We start from the raw sequence: 21,878 nt of genomic DNA on the forward strand, positions 1-21,878 counted from the left end.
TAACTCTGCTTAACTTTTTCTCTGAAGTTAAGTAAAGCACACTGTTTATGTACTACCAATGCCACGAAACGTGGATGACGAAGAATTGCATATATAGGACTATAGGCACAATTAAGTGACAGGTGTTATCTGTCTAGCAGGAAATGCAGCACTGTTTCAGTGTCTGCAGGGTGATATGTTGTTTGTATGTTGAACTTTCATAAACATAGTTAAAAAAAAAGAAAGAAAAGAAAAAACTTTTTTTTTTTTTTTTTTTTTTTGAACAGTGTAAGTTTCAAGTTTTTGTGCTTAGTACTTTTTTTGTCAAGAAATATGTCTAATCGCTCATATCATTTTGACTCATCCTGTATATGGATATCCATCCTTATATGTATAAATTGCAGCAATAGTTTTTAGATGGAGTTCTTTAGGTTTAATTACCTTGAGTCCTGCTATTGTTAGGAATGTGTAGAAAACAGCTGTAATCAGAGATTTAGAAACTTAATGGCCAATTCTGGTTTTGAAGAGCAATGGTATAGACCAGTGCTTCCCAAACTTCTGGATGTCAGGGCCCCCTTTGCAAAAATTAAAATATTTCACAGCCCCCCCCCCTTGAAAAAAAATCGTAATAGAGAGATATATTATTATAATATTTATTGTATTTATATTCAATACAAAACATACACAGCGAATATTGCAAAAATCAAATGCATATATTACATTTTTTGCATCTTACTGTTTAGTTCTGAAGATGATGCGGACTGTTCTGGTAAAATATGAAATACTGTCATTTTTTTAGTCTGTTTCTGCTTCTTCTGATTGTTCGCGGGATTTTTTTTATATATTTTTTTTATCAGCCACTTATCCATCTCAGGGTTAAATTTTTAAACGTAGAATAGATCAAATAATAGCACCACTTACCGATACTGGCTCACTACAGACTAACAACATGAAATTAGTGAATATTACCTGAATATTACCTTAGGAATCCCCGGAACAGGAACATTTTTCCTTTTGTGACTTTTCTCCCTTTACGGTAATTAAGCCTAACGCAAAACAGACAGCAATGACAGGTTATTAAGAAATGCATATGATTGGTGCGGTATTAACAAAAGATCACGCAACCGAAAGATAAAAGCATAGCTGACAATTGAGTTGAAATGCTAACTCTCTTCAACTGAATTCCATATGTGAAACTGCCACAACATTCATTATATATATATATTACTTAGTTTTAACACTTTTACGAATTTTAACACGTTTACAATTTTAACATGTTGGGTTAAATTTTATTGCTGCCTTGGGAAATTGAACTCACACACATCTAATTAATAACAATAGTTTTTAGTTAGATACTGTGTTTGCTCATGCAACATATGGTTTTGTTTCAGTCTATATAGCATAGTTTCTGTATGAGGGGACATGTGATTCATTAATTAGTGTGTTTTTTATCCCAGTTGTGTCTAATTGCACTATTTGTTGAGAAATATATTACACAGACTCCTCATACCTTATTCACTGGCATAATAAAAGTACTTGTTTTTATTGCCTCTGCAGTATAGTGGCTATAGGGAGGGTGTGTTGTTTACCACTGCAAGCGAGTTACTATCTCCCCACATGAACTTGTTTAAGCTTTTTTTCATGTGTTAAGTATATGCAAAACTTTTATTGGTAACAGAAAACTAGCTCGGATGACAGTGATAATATAAAACGAGTTTTGATATGTATCAACAGTCCCTGATTACGAATGCATGATGAAAGGGACAGGAAGATTTGGAGCTTCCCTGGAGAGCATTCGAAGTAAATACAATTAACTACTGCATTGAAATGAATAAGAATAAGAATAAGAATAAATGAATATGAATAAGCAATATTTACTAATATTCATTAAGCACCAAAATATGCAGGAAGCAAAGTTTGTGAACCAACACCAATGTGTGAATTTTTCTATTAAAATATAAAAAATAACAAAAAAGATATAATAAAAGTTAAATATGTTTCTTTTAAAATAAAAAAAATCTACTTAGTCTTAAAACATTTTAAAAGAAACGTATTTAACCTAGGTTTACTACGTCCCCCAAGGGGACGTAGGTTTTATTTCATGGTCCCCTCAACAAAACCTACGTCCCCCAAGGGGGCCGCAGCCCACAGTTTGGAAAGCACTGGTATAGACAACAATCCTAGTTAATCAATGATGGTCCACGGTCCTGTGTTTGATGTGTGTCCACTGTATGGGATGAAATTAAAGATTACTCCAACACATAACAAATGCTGATTGCCATCTACCTATTAAGTAAAAGAACTGTAAGGTTTTCTTTGTTTCTAAGAAAAGCTGAGCCTCAGAGAAACAGTTGAATAGGATTCCTAACATTCTAGAATACCTTGACCATATTAATGGTAGGAATAGTACTGCACAACAAAAACTGTTTTTTGTTTATGCTAAATATGCTTAAGCACATTTAATTAAAGGTGTACTGAATGCTCTGTTTCTTCATCATGCCTCTTTATTTATCATTATTTTTAAATAAGTATTTTCATGGTTGGTTCTTGACTAACAGCTTCCACTTCAGTAGAGCAGTAGTGTAGAGCAAAGTGGCCAAATGGCTTCACCATTCCGCCACTTTCATCCGAGCATGTTAAAACAAGAGCAGCTATTGGTCAATATCCATACACAGTTTGACTATACAGTAGGTTAATTGGCATGATGTAAAGTAGTCATACCAATTAACTCTCTTCTTTCATGCTGTCTACTTCATTTCTTTGGAACTGCCTTCCCAGACCATTTTTCCAGTAACTATACCTCAAGCTTTAAAAGGAACACACAGCATTCCTTCTTCTCCATAATCACTTTCTCACACAGTAATATTGTGTTACAGGTCTTCTGACTTGTCTATATGTGTGCACGTTGATATATATATATATATATATATATATATATACTGTCTGACCATGCATGCAAGAACTTTGGCTGGCACAGTGCCAAGAAGAGTCAATTCATGTTGAAGGGGAGAAAGGAATGAGACAATGTATGAATTCATCACTAACACGCAAAATCGTACTTTATATGTAAAAGGCAAATCCATTCTGATAATAGGGTAATTAGTGATGAGTGTTTATTGCTATATGTTGGGAAATTAGCTTTTCTTTTATGAAAATTGTAGTCTTTTAAGTTATAGCTATTTTGCTTATACAACAGTTATATGTAAAGCTGGCCTGGTTGGCCGAGTGGTTAGCGTATCTGCTCTCCAGCCAAAAGACTGTGGGTTCGAATCCTGCCAGGGGCATGGATGTTTGTGATTGTCTGTGAAAAATATTAGTGGTAGTGGTGGACAGTAGATGGCATTAGTGTAGATCATGATGTTGGTGTAGTTGATGTATTGAGTGGTGAAGACAGACAGCTGTAGAGTAGGTGCCCTCCCTCGATGAGTCTTTCGACTCTCTGGAGGTGTCACGTAATAATAATAATAATAAAATTTTCCAACTGTTGTATAAGCAAAACAGCTATCACTTAAAAGACTAGAATTTTCATAAAAGAAAAGCTAATTTTCCAAAGTATAACAATAAACACTCATCACTAATTACCCTATTATCAGAATGGATTTGCCTTCTTCTGTCATGTACTGAAGTGTTGAGGGGTCTTGCATCTGCAGTTAGAGACAGTATATATATATATATAGGGGATGCACTTATTACAGCACCATTTGTGGTTCTTTCTCCCATTTCCTTCCCTATGCAGTCTGTGTGGTGATTTTCTTCTAGCAAATTTACAGGACTATTATTTTCAACAAATATCCACTTAATTTTGTCTCTGTAGTGCAAATGGAAGAATGACGGTATGTTGTGCCCTTCAATTAGAAAAAGAAATAAGTTTGATTCTCGTTGTCACAGGAAGAATCTTTATATAGACTTACTAGATGAGATGTGGTGGGCAATAGATGCCATTGATGTAGATGATTGGTAGTAGAGATTCGGTGTAGTGGTGAGACAGAGAACTGTAGCTCTCTGTCTCACCACTACACCATTTGGGGGAGGACACCACTCATTGCGGGAGGACACTACTGTACAGTAGGTGTCCTCCCACAATGAGTCTTTGGACTCCTTGGAGGTGTCACGAATAATAATAATAATAATTTGGCCTAGACTGTTTCTTAAGATGATAACATTTCCAAGCTTGACATCTGTCAAAGATATTATTATTATTATTATTATTATTATTGTTCAGGGAAACTCCAAGGAGTCGACAGACTTTTCGAGGGAGGCCCTAACATCATGTCTGGAACAACTATTCAACTTCACACAGTATCTATCATATCTTGCCTTGAACTCATTCACGGTCGCAGCACCCACAACAGACTCTGGAAGCTTATTCCACTCATTCACCACTCTCCAAGTAAAAAACCTAGCTCTAACACCCTTGTCAACCACGCTCTTGCCCAGCTTCCATGCATGGCCCCTAGTCCTCCTACCACCAGTCATATTTTCAAAAATATCTTCTGGATCAATCATATAAAAACCCTTCAGAAATTTGAATGTCTCAATCATATCACCCCTCCTTCGCCTATCGTCCAATTTCTGCAACCCACAAATCCTCAACCTATTCTCATAAGGTTCATTCCACAGACCTGCTATCATCTTGGTCACTCGTCTCTGGACCCTCTCCACTTCCTCCCCATCACGAAGAAACCCTGGTGCCCATAACTGGGCACAGAAGTCCAGATGGGGTCTTATCAAGGCTCGATACAGAGGAACAACAACTTGTTTGTCTCTGCATGTTAAAGTATTTTTCATAAGCCAAGTGATTTGGTGAGCTGTTTTAGTCACTTTCGCAATGTGCCCCCTAAACTTCAACTCCCTATCCACCAGCACTCCCAAATCCCTGGCTTCATCAATCTCCTGGAATACAGTTCCACCAATGCGATATACTGCTGCTATTCTTTTCACCCCAAAGTGCATAACCTTACAAATTGCCACATTAAACTGACATCCATTTTTCCTAGCCCAGTTCTCCAAACTATCCAAATCATCCTGTAAAATTTTGACATCCTGTGCACTCACAATTGCTCTACCCAACTTTGCATCATCAGCAAACAAGTGAACACTTCCTCTCAAATCCTTTCCAATATCATTGATGAACAAATTGAAAAGCAGTGGTCCAAGAACAGAGTCCTGCGCCACTCCACTAGTCACAAGACGTCTTTTTGACTCCACTCCTGAATAAACCACTCTCTGGTATCTCTCCTTCAACAACCCTCCTATCCATCTTACCAACCCTATATCTATCCCCATCTGCTCCAGTTTACTGATTAGGGTTCCATGTGGTATCCTATCAAAGGCCTTGGCTAGGTCCAGTAGTATCACTGTAAACCCATTACCCCTATCCAGTTCAGCCATCACTGTGTTATAAAATGTGAGCAAGTTACTGAAGCATGATCTACCCTTCACAAAACCATGTTGTCCCCCATACAATATCCCATTTTCATCTATCCAATCCTGTATTCTTTTCTTGACTAATTTCTCTAAGACCTTGACAATGATTCCTGATATGCTAATCGGTCGGTAATTTACAACAGCAGTCTTGGAACCACCTTTATGCAGTGGAACTATTTTCCCCTCCTTCCACCCGCTCGGGACTAACCCAGACCCGAGACTCAAATTAAACAAAATGGTCAAGGGTACTGACAATTCTTTAGCTGCTTCTCGTACTACACGAGCTGGTATACCATCCAATCCCACAGATGTATTGACATTGAGGTTATGCAATAGACTACTCACCTCAACTTCATTCACCACAATTCTCGTATAATCTACTGGTTTATTCGTTTCTGCAATGTCATCACCTGGATGATATATTCTTGCAAAGTGCTCACTCAGTAACTCAGCTATCTCAACTGATTCAGTTACCTCCCTACCATCGGCATTCTTTAAAATCATTCTGCCATGTACATTTTTCCTTTTACTTGCTACATATCTAAAAAACTGTTTGGGATTCTCTTTAGCCTGCATGGCCAATGTTCTTTCGTACTCCTTTTTTGCTTTTCTTACCACACTCGTCACCCTTCTGGCCTGCGCTTTATACTGTTCATGTGCCTGCCGGTCACCTTTCTCCTTAAATTCCCTCCATAGTTGTTTCTTTTTTTTGCAGCTTAAGCTTAATGGTGTTATTCATCCATTTAACCCCTACTTGATTTATTATTCGGACTCTAGGTATACAGTCAGCCATTGCTTCGTGCAAGCACTTCTTAACTACCTCCCATGCACTATCAACTTCTAGTCCTTGCAGTTGTACATGCCATGGCACTGAACCAATCAAACTCCTAAGCTTGTCATACTTTCCAGCCTGATAATTCCACATGTACCCTGTCTTAATTGAAAATTCTACACCTTTAGCCACCTCCCAAGTCAAGACCCTATGATCACTCTCACTGATTGGTTGCAATGTGGTCATATTTGTTACAGCCAAATCCTCTGATGTAATTACTAGGTCAAGCACTCTCTGACCCCTAGTATTTTCCATTACATGCTGTCGCAGATAGTTATCCCTTAATAACCGCATAAAATCCAATTCCTTCCTCCCGTGTGTACTCTCCTCACTCCAATCAATGCGACCATAGTTGAAATCTCCCATAATAATCACCCTCCTTCCACCCATTTCTTCTAGTTGCTTGTGCACACTGTCACCACTATCTTTTCCATCACCTGGTCTATAGCAGCACCCAATTGTATATTTAGTTCTGCTAGCCACACTCTCACACCAAATGGCCTCAAATGTGCTCTTTTCTCTATCCTGCAATTCAACTTCTATTCTCCTTGGCTGTAGCTCATCAGCTATCATCAACAATACTCCTCTCCCCATTTTATTCTCTCTGTCATTCCTGAACACACTATACCCATCACATTCAATCCCACTAGCTATATCATCTACAGTCAGCCATGTTTCACTAATACCAATAACCTGTGGTCTGGAAGTGCCAACCATGGCCAAAAACTCTTCCTTCTTGTTCCTAATACTCCTAGTATTAGTGTACATGAATTTAAGACCTTCATTAGCCCCAACCCTACCTTGATGCCTTATATTAACAATCCCACTCCTTATTTGCTTTGGCATATTATATTCATTCTTACATTCAACTGCCTCCCTAAGGCCTGTATATCTACTCCCCCCCCCCTAACAAATCTAGTTTCCCTGAATTTGCACATCCACTACATTCAGCAACATTTTCTCAAGTCTTCTTACACCGTAACCATTCAAATGCATTTCTAGAACTGTGAACTTAATAAAGATCACACATCACCCTAAGAAGAAGCGACCCAGGTAAAATTAAGCAGATGTTTGATGATAATGGAATTCGTTTATGTATTCAGGAGAGGGAGTTGTAATTTTTATAAATGGAGAACTTGTGGCTTTTTTTTTCATTTTTATTTCTTTATATATTTATTTTTTGTAAACTGGTTATTACGAATCCTTTCTTTTAAGCTTATACGGTGATCCGAACGCATTTTAAAAAATTATGGAGACAACTACCCACCCCTCCCAGAATATATGGGGTTCCAAAAATGCACAAACAAAATGTCCCCCTTCGACCAATCGTGGAAGGAATAGACAGTCCCAATTACCACTTAGCCAAGAAATTAGCAGTAACACTCAAGGAGTTGGTAGGTCATTCCCACTCCTACATAAAAAACACACAACACATTAGAAACAAAATTAAAAACATAACACTCGACAAAGATGACTTATTAGTTAGTTTCGACGTTTCTGCCCTTTTCACTAATGTCCCCATTAATGACAGAATTCTCCTACTACAGAACAAATTTCCGCCCGACATTACGACCCTTTTGCCCACGTACTACAGTCCAGTTACTTAGTGTAGCAAAACAAATTTTACCTACAGAAAGAAGGTACAGCCATGGGCTCACCACTATCCCCCCTCATCGCTAACTTCTACATGGAAACCTTTGAGCAAAGGGCTCTTGATTCCGCAACACTAAGACCGACAGTCTGGCTTAGATACTTTAACGACGTGTTTGAGATCTGGCCACATGGGCGACAAACGCTAAACACATTCCTTAGCCACCTGAACAAACAACACGAACGCATACAATTTACCATCGAAATAGAAAATCAAAATTCGCTCCCATTTCTAGACACAGTAGTCAGACGTTTTCCTTCAGGCAGTCTATCCTTCACGGTCTACCGAAAACCGACACACACACTGGCCAATACATACATGCTAATTCATACCACCACCCAATCACAAAAATATGGAGTCAGTAACTCCCTTAAAAACGGAGCTACAACAATTTGCTCTAACCTGCAAGCCCTGAAACAAGAACTAAAAATCATCAGTGACACATTCATAAATAATGGCTATAACAAAAATACTCCATAAATCAACAACAAAAACGAAAAACGAATCTAGATTACAGTAAAACCATAGCCATCCCAAACATTAAAGGGCTATCAGAAAAAATCAACAGAATCCTACAACATTATAACCTCAATGCCACCTTTAAACCACCGACTAAACTTAAAACCATATTCAACTCCTCTAAGGATCCTCTCCTCCCATTAGCACATCCTGGAGTCTATTGCATCCGCTGCACCTGTAACTTATCGTACATTGGTGAAACAGGACAGACAATCCCTATACGCAAGAAAGAACACATTAGACACATTAAATATAAAGATTATGGTGAAGCAGGCCTTTCAGACCACCCTGCTCTTTACACCACACAAAAACCTGGTATGAAAGAAAATTTAAGGATGCCTGCGAAATCCTGATAAACCACCTAAATATCAACAACAAAGATGGCATGAAAATTCCAAGGATCTGGATGGCACACATTCAGCCTACCTAATATATAAGATCCAGCATAAGTCAGGACTCTAGCCAATCTTCAACTAGTATTAGAAACCATTCCATACCAACTGGCTGGAATGTACAGGTATAATCATGATGTTAATACACGTATATAGATAGATACTAGTTGTTGTGCCCAATGTATTTCTACAACCAAGAGATAACACTAATAATAGGACTCTAGCATTGATGTATAATTTTTTTTTTTTTCACCAGAGGTCAGGCCAACAATTGTTATAGGGGTTGGTCAGTATCTTTAACAAACCAGTTTGCTTGTAGTGTAGCTTGTTTTCTGTGTATAGTTGTATGCTCCAGAAGATGACCTTGACATAAAGGTCGAAACGTTGAATGTAGATTTTAGTTATATTAAACTAAAGTTTTTCTTCAAACATGGTAGTTGTCTCCATAATTTTCAAAAATGCAAACATTCATATACTTTTAGCCACTTCTCAGGTCAGTGCAATGTGATCACTTTCACCAAATAGAAGCAGACAGAACAGTTACTTTAACCGAAACATTTCTCTGATGATATAATTAAATCTAACCCTCTTTGATCTTGAGTTATTTCTGTCATGTTGCTTAAGAAAGGTGTCTTGCAACAGCTCGATAAATTTAGCTTTATTTTTCTCATGAGATTTCACTGCTACCAAATCAACATTATAATTAAAATCACCCATGATGATTACTCATTTCTCACCTATTAAGTTTGTTTGGTAATACATTTCATCATCAGTGGTATTTAATCAACTAGGTTTACAGCAACTCTCCACCAAGTATTTCATGTTGAAAGATTCGTCCTCACACCACATACCATCAAACTCGCTACTTCAATGAAAATTTTTACTGATATTGCAATCATAGCTTTCTATTCAACTGAACTAAAATCATCTAATAGCATATGATTCATATCACCATCCTCCTGTTCTATTATTATTATTATTAATATTATTACATAACATCTCCAGGGAGTCCAAAGACTCATTGAGGGAGGGTACCTGCTCTACACCCTCCATCTCCATTGCAGCTGTGGAGTGGTGGAGATGGAGGTTGTAGAGCATTCTACACCAATGCCATCTACTGCTGACCACCACCACTACCACTAGTATTTTCACAAACAAACATCGAATCCCACCATGGCTGTAGAGCGTATACGCTAACCACTTGGACAACCAGGCTGGTATCCTGTCTATCCTTCTTAAAAATACTGTTCCTTTAATACTAGATACCAGATAAAATATCTGATTCTGAGCATTGAGTCTCACTAATACAAATAATCTGAGTCCATAACATATTCATTAATGGAACAAACTCAAACTCCTTTATTCCTAATACCCCTGGCATTTGTGTACAGTGACAATACCTTTTTGTATAGTCACTTCTGTAGTCTGCATGACCTAGTTGAACATTCCACTGCTCATATCTAATGCATCACTTATACAGACATCTTTGCAGATACTTAATAATTCCAAACTGGATGTCTACACAATCATCCTCCATGATTAAGCATTTCAAATGAAAATGTAGCTGCATAACTTAGCCATTCTTACACACAGATTTTCACCATTCCTACCACCACAGTCTAAAAATTCTTTGAGTGTGTATTACATCAGGCTGTCCTTCCCACTTATATAAATTCAATCTTTCTTCAATCTCCCTCCACACATCCAAAAACTCATAGCTATTCTTTCTACACAGATTATGCATCACATCTATGCACATTTATTGCTTTTGCACTTCCTGCATTATATTCAGACCATCATGAAGTTACATGCTGATAAAATATAACAAAACACCCTTGAAATACATTAAACTATAATTGATAAAAAAAATATTCTGCACGAGGCAGGAGACCAGTTGTGTGCCTCAGGGCTCTGTGCTTGGGCCATTGTTGTTTAATTTGTATACAAATAATATAGGAAATGGCTTAAAGGGAGATATTCAGTTGTTTGCTGATGATGCAAAGTTGGGTAGTGTGATAAAAAAATCAAGCTGATGTTGAAAGTTTGCAGGATGATTTAAATAAGCTGGTAGAATAGGCAAAAGGTAATGGATGTAAGTTAATGTGGAAAAGTGTAAAGTTATGCATTTTGGGATTAGAAGATTACCAGCTGTGTACTACATTGATGGAACAGTACTCCAAGAGATTGATGAGGCTAGGGACTTAAGGGTGTTGGTAGATAGGGAGATGAAGTTTAGGGGACACATTGCTAAGGTGTCCCCTAAACAGCCATGAAGAGACTGCTGAAGATGTCCTACAGGGCAATCAGGAGGTTGACAACAAGGAAGAAGAAGAAGTGGTTCCAGCTGGTCCGAAACTATCAGTGGTTAGAGAAAACAATGCGACGTCATCTCATCAATAGGCGCATCTTCAGATCCAGAGGTCATTGCTTATTACGAACATTTTTGGCAATTTTGTTCGTTAATTATTAAGAAGCAGTATAAATGTGGAAAGCAACTGAAACTTTATGCTTTTTTCAAGCTCAATCCTCAGTAAAATGGTATTTACATAAAAATGTTCTCAATAAATATATTAATACTGTACCACTGAAAGTGTTTTATTTTCAATACTATTCCTAAGATTCGCGATTTAATGGACTTTCGATTTTTCAAACAACCCTTAACCTCTAACAGTCCGTTAAATCGAGAGTTTACTGTATCATTGTATTGGGAATCAATCAATCATTAGAGGTGTAATGACTAATAAAGTGCACAAAATATGCTTTCCTGGAACAATGAGCAAATAACTGATGCGTTGCAGAAAAAGAAAGCTGGGAATGGTCGTTGTGGGCACAAATAACTTAGTTGGGGAAAAAAAAGAATGTCGATAGAGACTTGAGAAAGTTATTGTGGCAGGTAAAGAATAACAGCGTTGTAGGAAAAGCCATTAGTGTGTTGCCAAGATATGACAATAGTAAATTGAGAAGGAGAACTGAGATAACAAATAGTAAGATGGCTGAGTTGTGTTAGGCAAAGCAAGTTCAACTTGTAAATCTATATAGTGAATTAGAAGGAAAGTTGAAATGGTTTAAAGTTGATGGATTGAATTTGAATGTGTTTGATGTTGGGCATTTAGAAAGGCTATTTTTTAGTGAGAAGGAATGGAGTCAAGAAGTTAATGAAGTAAATGATCAGAGTCTATTTGTGAAGCAGGATAACACAACTAAGCAGATTGTATGACAGGAGGAAGATGTGGTCAGAAGCAAAGGTGATGGAATGCATTCTTATTTACAACCACTTTGATTTCACAGGTTCCTCTCTCTCTGGCATTTTTGATACACCTCTTATTTCTGCTCTTTTTCTCAGACCACATCCATTTAAATGCAACCCGTCACTTTTGTACATTTTCATCCTTCCCTCAAATACATCTCACACATTTACAAACTCCACTCCCTTCTCCTACACTGATGATCACTGCTCTCTGTCTCAACTCATTATTATCATATCTTAACAAGACGCTGATTAAAAAGTAATCAGCTTTGGACTTAACAAGTCCAGAGTTGATTACTTTTCCAACCACACTGTTATTTTCATTCTTCTCAGCAACCTCCTGATATCTGTCCTCACATGCTATTTATTTGTTTGTTCAAATAACCACTAACAACTCGTTTGTGTGTCTGCCTCTCATATCTAATGCATCAATTATGCTACTAGTTCTTCCTCAAGGAAAATCCACCTTATGGAATCTGTTATTTACCACTGCCCTAATAATGGAATCTCTATACATCACTATTCTCAAGTTATTCTTCACTTTTATTTTTCTCTGCTTTCTTTTATCATAACCTTTTGCACACATCCATTCTTATCCATCCAACCTCTCATCTCGCTACACATATTTTTAATTTCTCTTCTCATTCTGATCAACTCAGTTTCCAAGTCTTGCATCCTGGCAATTGCACTATCTGTCCTGTCATTCATTTCTTTAATTTCCTTATTCTGAATTCTGACTTTCCCTCACTTCCACAGTGTCACTTGCTTTGATTTCTTAGGCTATACTTTCTTTCACTTTTGTAGTCTTGCTAGCTTCCATACTATGATTTATACAATAATTTGCTCTCGTAATTACACTTGCTTCTGCTCTGTTATTCATATGGTCATTTGCTCCTGCAATTATGCACTCTTTCATTCCATCAGCCAGTTGCGCATTTACCAATAACTCATAGTTCAGCAGAATATCACACTTCCGACCTCCATACTTATCTTATCTCCTGTTCAATTATAGTGACAAAAAGGTAAAAAACTTACTTGACTGTCCCAGTATCAACTAACTCAGGAACAGCTGAAAAAAAAAAGCCTAGAAAATGTTCCTGTAGTCACTGATTATAGGACCTTTATTTATTCTAGGAACTTTTTAGCTAGTTTTGAAGTTAGTCAATGTCTGTTGTACTCTTTATCCCAGGCAAGTAGGACCCCCCTTCCCCACCCCCAGAAACTCAGGTAAATCCCACATCGAAAGAAAATCAAACATATAACTCATACCATTCCAGACAATAATACATAGTGTTAGGGTTATGGATGAGAGGTGACAAATGCCTGTTGTACTCTCTTCCCCAGATACCTTAGGCTAGCTTTCAGTGATGGTAAAGATGAATGTTGGCTGCCATGAATCTTCAAAAAGTTCAGACTAAATGTACTCCTTTTTTGGGAAATAAAACACACTAAATGATTTATTTATATAGTTATATTCCAGATGATGACTGATATGATATTTGTCAGAAGGAACTTAAGTAATTTTTGTCAAATGGTAGCAGCATCTACAAATATGTTATAATAGCAAATACTACACAAACAAAGAATGGCCTAAAACTTCAAATCTACTAAAAATATTAGAATTTGTTACTATAATGATCCATATGGAGGAAGACATCAAGAGTATTTCTAAATATAACTGGTAGGAATGTATATTCATAACATTTATGTTCTGCACACTTATTTTCAAAATTCTTAAACTGTCTACTTAAATTCTACAAAATCATTTTATTATGAAATGTGAACGAGTGTTATAAGAATCTAGTATTTATTAACAAAGGAAAAATAAACAGACAGAGAGAGAGAGAGAGAGAAAATTCAACTTACAAATAATATAATAGTCAATAATTCCATTACTTCCTGTATCATTATCCACAGCTTTTACTTTCCCAAGTACTGTGCCAACTGGAGACTCTTCTCTTAAATGTACATCAACTGGTTGAGAATTCTAAAAGGAAAAAGGAAGAAAAAATATATCCACAATTCGATACCTTTTTGTTTAATGAATTGTTAACGGATAATACCATTGGAAACATCCTAATGGAGAAAGACAAAATAAGGGATAGATGGGTAGAGTATTCAAAGGAACTCTACAATCATGATAGAATAGATAAGCCAATGCAAGAAGATTTGGAGGGGCCTACTATTCTTACCTGGGAAGTAACAAATGCCATTAGGAAACTGAAACCAGGAAAAGCTCTAGGAATGGATGGAATTATGGCAGAATATCTAAAGGCTTTAGATGATAAGGCTATAAGATCACTGACTCACATATAACAAAATACAGTAATCTCTCCATTAATGCACCATTTTTTTTCGATATCCAAATTCGATTATTGCGCCTCTAAAATTTGATTAGTGTGCCTATATGCATCTTAAAAATAAATGTTACAGATTTTAAAAAAATTTTGATCTATACATTTTTTATGACTAACTATTTTAAAAAATCACTCACCAGGATGAAATAATTTAGTTACCAATTTAAAACATCTTGCAAAGTTATTTTTTAATGGCATACTACACTATTTCCATGTACACTATGTTCCAAATTTACCACCAAAATTTATGTTGTATGCTTTACATAGCAGTTTGCTGATCATATCTCATGCAATTGTTTTCCTTACTTTTTTATTTTAAATTATTTTCCTAACCTTTAATTATGAGTAAAAGAATTAGTGAGCAAAAAATAGAAGTGTGAAAATGATTCGGAAAGTAATCTGATTGGAAGAAAAACTTGAAATAATAAAGAAAAATGAACAAGGCGAATCCAGAGCAAAGATAGGACAAGAACACAAAAATGGGTGAATCAACTGCTGAATACAAAGAGAAAGGTAAGGCTGCTTCAAGTTCATCATGCATGCACTCGAAATCCAAGTATTATAATGATTGAATTAGAGAGACTTCTTTTTACATGGATCAAAGATTGTCACCAAAAATGGATCCCGCTAAACACTGTCCTTGTTAAATCAAAAACATTGTCTCTTTGTAACCTGAAAGAAAGGGCTATCAATGATGGAAAAGAAGATGGAGAATTCCACTTTAGTGCTGGCTGATTTGAGCATTTCAAAAACAGAAATAGCCCACATAATATTCTAATCACAGGAGAATCTGCAAGTGCAGATAAGGAGATATCCAGAGATTTTGAAGAAAATTGTGTAAGAAGGGGACTATTGTGATCAACAAATATTTAATGTTGATGTAACCCACCTTTTTTTGGAAGTGAATGCCTTCCAAGACTTATCTAGCCAAATCAGAGAAATCTCAGCCTGGTTATAAAGTCGCAAAGTTGGATGAAATTACTGCTAGAATTCTGTGAGCCATTTAGAAGAACATTCTTCCACATTGTGCAAATGATTTTAGAGGCTTTTCAAATGAATCTAAGTTAATTAAATCTCATTCTGAGAAGTTGAGTGATTCTGACCTGCTAAATTTAGATACACAGCAGGAAGATCCTGAAGAATATGAAAAAATTTAATGATTTAACAATTTGAAAACAGTTTTTGTACAATCGAAGTTTTTATGCAGTAATGCTTAGAGACTGACTCTGGTAAAGAGAGAAACAGTAAAATTTGCAGAAGAGGCAACAGGGCCGTACCGTCAGTTGTATGAAAAAATGAAACAGAATGCCTGCCAAACTACGTTAGCTCAATTCTTTGTTAAGAAGCAGAATAATACATTTATATTCTGAATATGTTTTATTGTCTATCAGCTTCATGGTTTTCCTTTAACTAGACCCTGAGATATACCCTAATTCTTTTATAAAAAAAAATTAAGGGTCAAAAAAGAAATCTGAGGAACGAATTATACATTTTCCCATAGGTTATTATATATTCAATTAGTGCGTTTTCGATTAATGCGTCTGTTTTAAAGAACGCATTAGGCACAGTAATTGAGGGATTGGTGTATACAAAACTGGACACCTGCCAAAAGATTTTAAGCACTCAACGTTCCTACCAATACCTAAAAAATCGAAGACAATCAAACGTGAAGAATACAGAACAATTAGTCTGATCAGTCAGATAGCAAAAGTTATTATTATTCCTGACATCTCCAAGGAGTCTGAAGACTCATTGCAGGAGGACCTACACCGAACCTCTACTACGAATCATCTCCATCAACGCCATCTACCGTCCACCACAACTAGTATTTTTTGTCTGTAAATTGCGTGTGTCCTGAAGGGCCGATTTGCCTGTATGCGGGGTGAAAAACGCTGCCACCTCCGTATGAGATCGGCTAACTCACCTTCGATTGAAATCGTCCAGATAAAGATTCCTCTCGTCGTGACGAGAATCTAACTCAGGCTTATTCTAATCTAAGGGCGCAATGTACCGTCATTCTTCCAATTGCACTACGGAGGCTTATGTTATATATCATCCTAGAAAGAAAGAAACAAAATCAAAATGGAAATTAATGAAACACAATCTGGTTTCCAGGAAAATAAAGGAACTAGAGAAGGACTCTTCAACATTAGAACTATTATAGAAAGATATCTAGAGAAGCAGAAAAAAGTCTACTTACGTTTTATTGACTACACAAAGGCCTTTGACAATATACAACATGAACAACTAATGAAATGCATCAGAAATTTAGGAGTAGATGGTAAAGATACCAGATTACTGATAAATCTATATTGGGAGCAAACTGCCTCAATAAAAATATCAGGAGAAATCGCAGAGGAATTCCCAGTAAAGAAGGGTGTCAGACAAGGCTGTGTTCTTTCTCCTACATTGTTTAACCTCTATACTGAAAATATCTTCCAGCAATTAGAAGAATTTAAAGGAGTCAGCATAGGAGGCAGGAATATAAAAAACTTAAGATATGCAGATGATACAGTACTGCTAGCTGAAAATAAAAAAGATCTTAAAAATCTACTAGAAGAGATGCTGAAGCTAAGTGAAAAATATGGACTTAATTTCAACTTCAAAAAACCAAAACCATGCTGGTAACAAGAGAAAAAGGGAAAATACCTGACATAAATATTAAGATCAGAGGAAATACTTGAGATGAAATAGAGAGTTAAATATATATTTGGGTCAACTAATTACAGAGAATGGAAAGTGTGATAAGGAAATATTAAGAACAATAGAAATTGCTAGATCAACATTCATTAGCATGAAAAACATTCTGACCTCAAGGGAAATTCACATAAAAAATGCTACGTATGGTCAATGCTGCTATATGAAGCAGAAACCTGGACAAGGGATTGCCAAAAAAACTAATTTAGAAATATTAGAGATGATTGGAGAAGATAGGAATCTGTTGAAAACCATTAAGAAAAGAAAACCACCTACCTTGGTCACATACTAAAAGGAATGATACAAGGAAAAAGAAGTAGAGGAAGACAAAGATCAGATTGGATGGGAAATTAAGGACTGGACCTTTTTGTGATATAAAGAATGCAAAAGAGAAACAGAAAACTATACAAGGTGGAAGCTCATGGTAGTCAACCTCCTGAAAGGAGATGACATCTGACAAGACAAGAACAGATAATACAATTTGATCATAATACAATATCATTTAGAAGTAATCAAACATAAAAACCAATGATGAAAAAATATAATTAGTACTGAATATTTGTAATATATCTAATTGATGTGAAGTCCTAAATAAGGCAATATAGCCCTGGCAAACTATTACAAATTTCATGCACTTTGTCCTAGTCTGATAAGATCTGTACAAGCATATATGGCTCAGCTAGATTATTAAAAATTTTGTTCATCTCTAATGTGAAGTGCTGGCACTCCACCAGAATAAGATAAATGGCAAGATGTGTGTTACATTTTTCACATGCTGATGGGTCATCGACCCTCAATAAATAATGAACAATGGGTAAGATGACTATGACCTATGTGGAGCCTGGAAATAACAACTTCCTCTCTTCTGTTTCTACACTGACTAGATTGCTAATGTTTAATTTCAGGCTTAATCTCATGTAATTTGTCAGTTTTTCCTGGCATGAAGTCTGCAACTTCATTATAAGCTTTAATCTAATACAGTGTCTGAAAGTGACTGTCAAATAGCACATGGTAAACAGTATAATTTGACCTAGCAGCTGCATCTGCAATCTGATTTCTTTTAATTTCAATGTAGCTGGGAATCTAGCAAAAATGAAAATCAAAATTAAGGATCTTCATTTTGTATACAACAATTGCATAACTTCGCAAAGCACTGGAAGCAGTGCTCAACAATATGGTTATTAAAACTCTAACCAACAGAGCCTATAATCTTTGTTCCTCTCTTTCAACTGAACTCAACTACATACACATCACCTTCCATTTCAATGGTTACAATGATTACATATTAAAAAATAATCCTATCTTTCCCCAATCCTCAGCCATCACTTCAGAAGGATTTCAGAAATGCTATCATAATCCCCTACATACATGGCACATCAGAAAAAATAGCCAGGTCTTTAAAAAAGTACAACCTTACACAGCTCTTAAGACCCATTGGAAAATTGCTACCCTTATACATTCTACCAAAGATCAGCTTCCTCCTCTCTCTCAGTGCCTGGAGTATATAAAGTACCCTGTTCCTGCAACACTTGTAGGAACAGGGTACTTGACATTGGATAGACAGGTAGATAAGAGAGCATCCGTTTAGAAGAACACAAATCGTACCTCTGCAATCACGACTATGGTCAATCTGGCCTTGCAGACCATGTATTAGATACAAATCACAGGATCTCCTGAAAGAAAACTACTGTGCTTAATAGTAAATATAAAAAGGAAAGACTATCTGCAGCGGCACTCAGAAATCAACTAAATTTAAATAAATACATATGTATAAAACTTTCCAAAATTTGGAAACATTATTTGTCAAAGGTCCCGTGTTTCCTTCTAGGCCACCTACAAATGCATATAGAGGGTGCAACACCTAGACAGGACATTAGAGTTATTCATATGTTTCATTAGTATTGTGTAGTCTTTGTGTGTGTTATAAGAGTTATTATAAATCCCTGAAGATATTTCAGTGACTGAGACAAAATATTGGAAGCATTAAAATTAATTCTTTAATCCCTTCCTAGTAATGTAAATATTCCATTAAACCTCCAACATGATGTCCTCCCAGCACTTAAGCCTCAACACAAACAGGCGCAGTATGTGGATTATACACAGGAGGTTTATTTAGATTCATTCAGTGAGATAACTAGTGATCTTGTTGATCACTCTGAATTTTTGGAGAGGTATCCATGTACTCTAACATACCTCAATAAAGGTTGAAACTAGTCTGAGTAGTGGCACTTCCCATAATACATAGCACTATACTTGTCCATAAGGATATGCGCTTTGCACTATGTGATACTAAGGCAACTGATCTGAAGTTATTAGCTTCTATATATAAGTAGTCAGTCCTGAAGTTACATCATGTGCAAACTAAGTTTGCTTACACTTGAATAAAGGATGAAACCAAGAATATAATTTCTTGGTATATTTCATTTATAGTGCAGGATAGTCAACACACTGGGTGATGATCATTCATAATCATCTATGTCCCTGCAGTAGTGGTTTGAAAATGTTACATGGTTGGTCTGTAAAGGAAAGATATTTGATTATTTAAGCCTTAACCCTATTAATGGTATGGTACTAATATGCTTATATTTGGAACCTCAAGTGGGTGAATTCTTCATTAAAAATAAAGAAATAAAATAATTTTCATGAAGGATCATTATTTTAATTATACAATATGATGTTAAAATGATAAATTATATAATATGATGTTAAAATGATGTTAATTATTTAATCACCTTTCCCAAATGCAATAAATACCATACATCATCAACTTAACAGCTGTGGAAAACTCTTAATCATTTTTTTTTTAGCAACATCAACATTAATAACTGCTTCTAAAGGCATTATTATTTTATTTATTTTTCAATGTGGTAAAATGAAGTCACAGATTTGGAATAGCAAAATACTCACTATGAAAAAATTAAAAACTAGAAGGTAAATTAAATAAAATTAGAATTAGCTTTCTCGTGGATAAAGGCAAACCTCCAAAGGTTTTCCAGATTCAATTCATAGATAAAGCTTTAGATTCTGCTTTCAATGATATTCATTTCCAATGTACAAAACTATGCCTCCTTTTCATATCAAACTCGAATTTTATTTTCAACAAGAACTACTTATATCAGTTATTATTATTATTATTAATATTATTCAGGCCTCCATGGAGTAAAAAGACTCACTGTTGGAGGTCCTTGCTAGGAAACACAAAATCTACCAAGAACAGTTAATGAGTTCCTTGAACTCATTAACTGTTCTTGCTCTCCCCCACTCTATCAGGCAATGCATTCCATGGTTCAACAACCCTCCATGCAAAGAAACCACTCCTCACCCTCTTGCTCAAAGTTTCCTTTTGTAACTACCAGGGATGGCCCGTTGTCATTGCTCCTTCCTGATGTTCCACCAAGGGAAAGAACTCCCCAGTGTCAATCCTGTATCTACATCTCAACAGTTTAAAAGTCTCAATCATATCACCTTTCCTTCTTCTATCTACCAAACTCTGCAGTCCACATTCCCTCAGCCGATCCTCATAACTAATACTGCACAGTCCTCAAACTATTTTTGTTATCTGCCTCTGTATCCTTTCCAAAATTAATTTATCCCCTTCAAATCCTGGGGACCAAATTTGAGAACAATAGTCTAAGCGTGGTCGGATCAAGGTCTTATACAATGGAATGATAACTCTTTGGTCTCTGCAGGGCAGCGTCCTCTTCAGTATTGCAGCAATCCTCTGGGGTTACCACCTTCACCATCTTTGCAATATGTTCCCTGAATTTCAGGTTTCTATCAGTCATCACCCCGAGATCTCTTGTCTCCCCTACTTCCACCAGTACAGCTCATCCAACGGAGTATGCAGATTGATGTATCCCAAACTTTAAGACTACATTTTGCTGCATTAAACCAATACCCCCATTCATTTACCTGTCTGTCTAGTTTATTCAAATCCTCTTGCAGGGCTGCTACATCTGCAATATTACTAATAACCCTTCCCAGCTTCACATCATCTGCAAACAATTGAATATCCTCCTACAATCCACCGAGAATGTTATTGATATAAAGGTTAAACAATGGTACCAGTAGTAAGCCCCTTTGGGACCACACTTGTAACCTTCTGCCTCCTTAATATGTGCCCCACCATACACAACTTCTCTGATAGCTATGATACCTATCAGACAGCCAATCCTTAATGCAGTTGACTAAACCAACATCTAAACCTATGTGTTGCAACTTAAATATCAGCTTATCATGTGGCACCCTGTCAAATGTCTTTGCAAAATCCAAAAAAATGGCAGTATAAGCCTTTCCCTCATCAACCACTCTTGTCACTTTATTATAAAAGGCAATCATATTACTAAAGCAAGAGTGCCCATTAATACATCATCCTCTAGTATTAAAACTTACTTCTCCAGGATGAAATACTCATTGATGGACTGATAGATCTCATACCTATCTGAGGGATAGTCACTGATACAACTCAGAAATCTGTTATCCATCCCATCTGTTTCAATTTACTTAATAGTTTGTCATAGGGGAGCCTATCAAAAGCTTTTGAAAATCCAAGTACACAACTGTATATGCATCTTCCCCTGTCCAAGGTATTTCTTACCTTGGTATAGAACATGAGTAAGTTAGTAAAACATAATCTCCCCTTAAAAAAACCCATGCTGAGAACCACAAAGAATACCACTGTTTCCAACCCAATTCAGTATCATGCTTCTCACCAAACTCTCTATTACCTTCACCACAACTTGATATACAGATTGGCCTATAATTTGAAGCCACAACT

At 36.3% G+C, this 21,878-nt stretch overlaps 1 protein-coding gene across 1 annotated transcript in view; it reads right to left on the reverse strand.

Annotated features, from left to right (window-relative positions):
- Positions 1 to 21,878, reverse strand: part of Cad74A (cadherin 74A) — an 850,889-nt gene that overhangs the window by 259,520 nt on the left and 569,491 nt on the right. Inside the window, exon 29 of the mRNA XM_090396473.1 lies at positions 13,914 to 14,034. Within this exon, the coding sequence (XP_090252599.1) occupies positions 13,914 to 14,034 (121 nt within the window). The remainder of the gene's footprint in view (positions 1 to 13,913; positions 14,035 to 21,878) is intronic.

This window comes from Typopeltis vanoorti, chromosome 8 (assembly GCF_054136105.1).
Source record: "Typopeltis vanoorti isolate ZY-2024b chromosome 8, IOZ_Tvanoo_1.0, whole genome shotgun sequence".
Taxonomy (NCBI): Eukaryota; Metazoa; Arthropoda; class Arachnida; order Uropygi; family Thelyphonidae; genus Typopeltis; species Typopeltis vanoorti.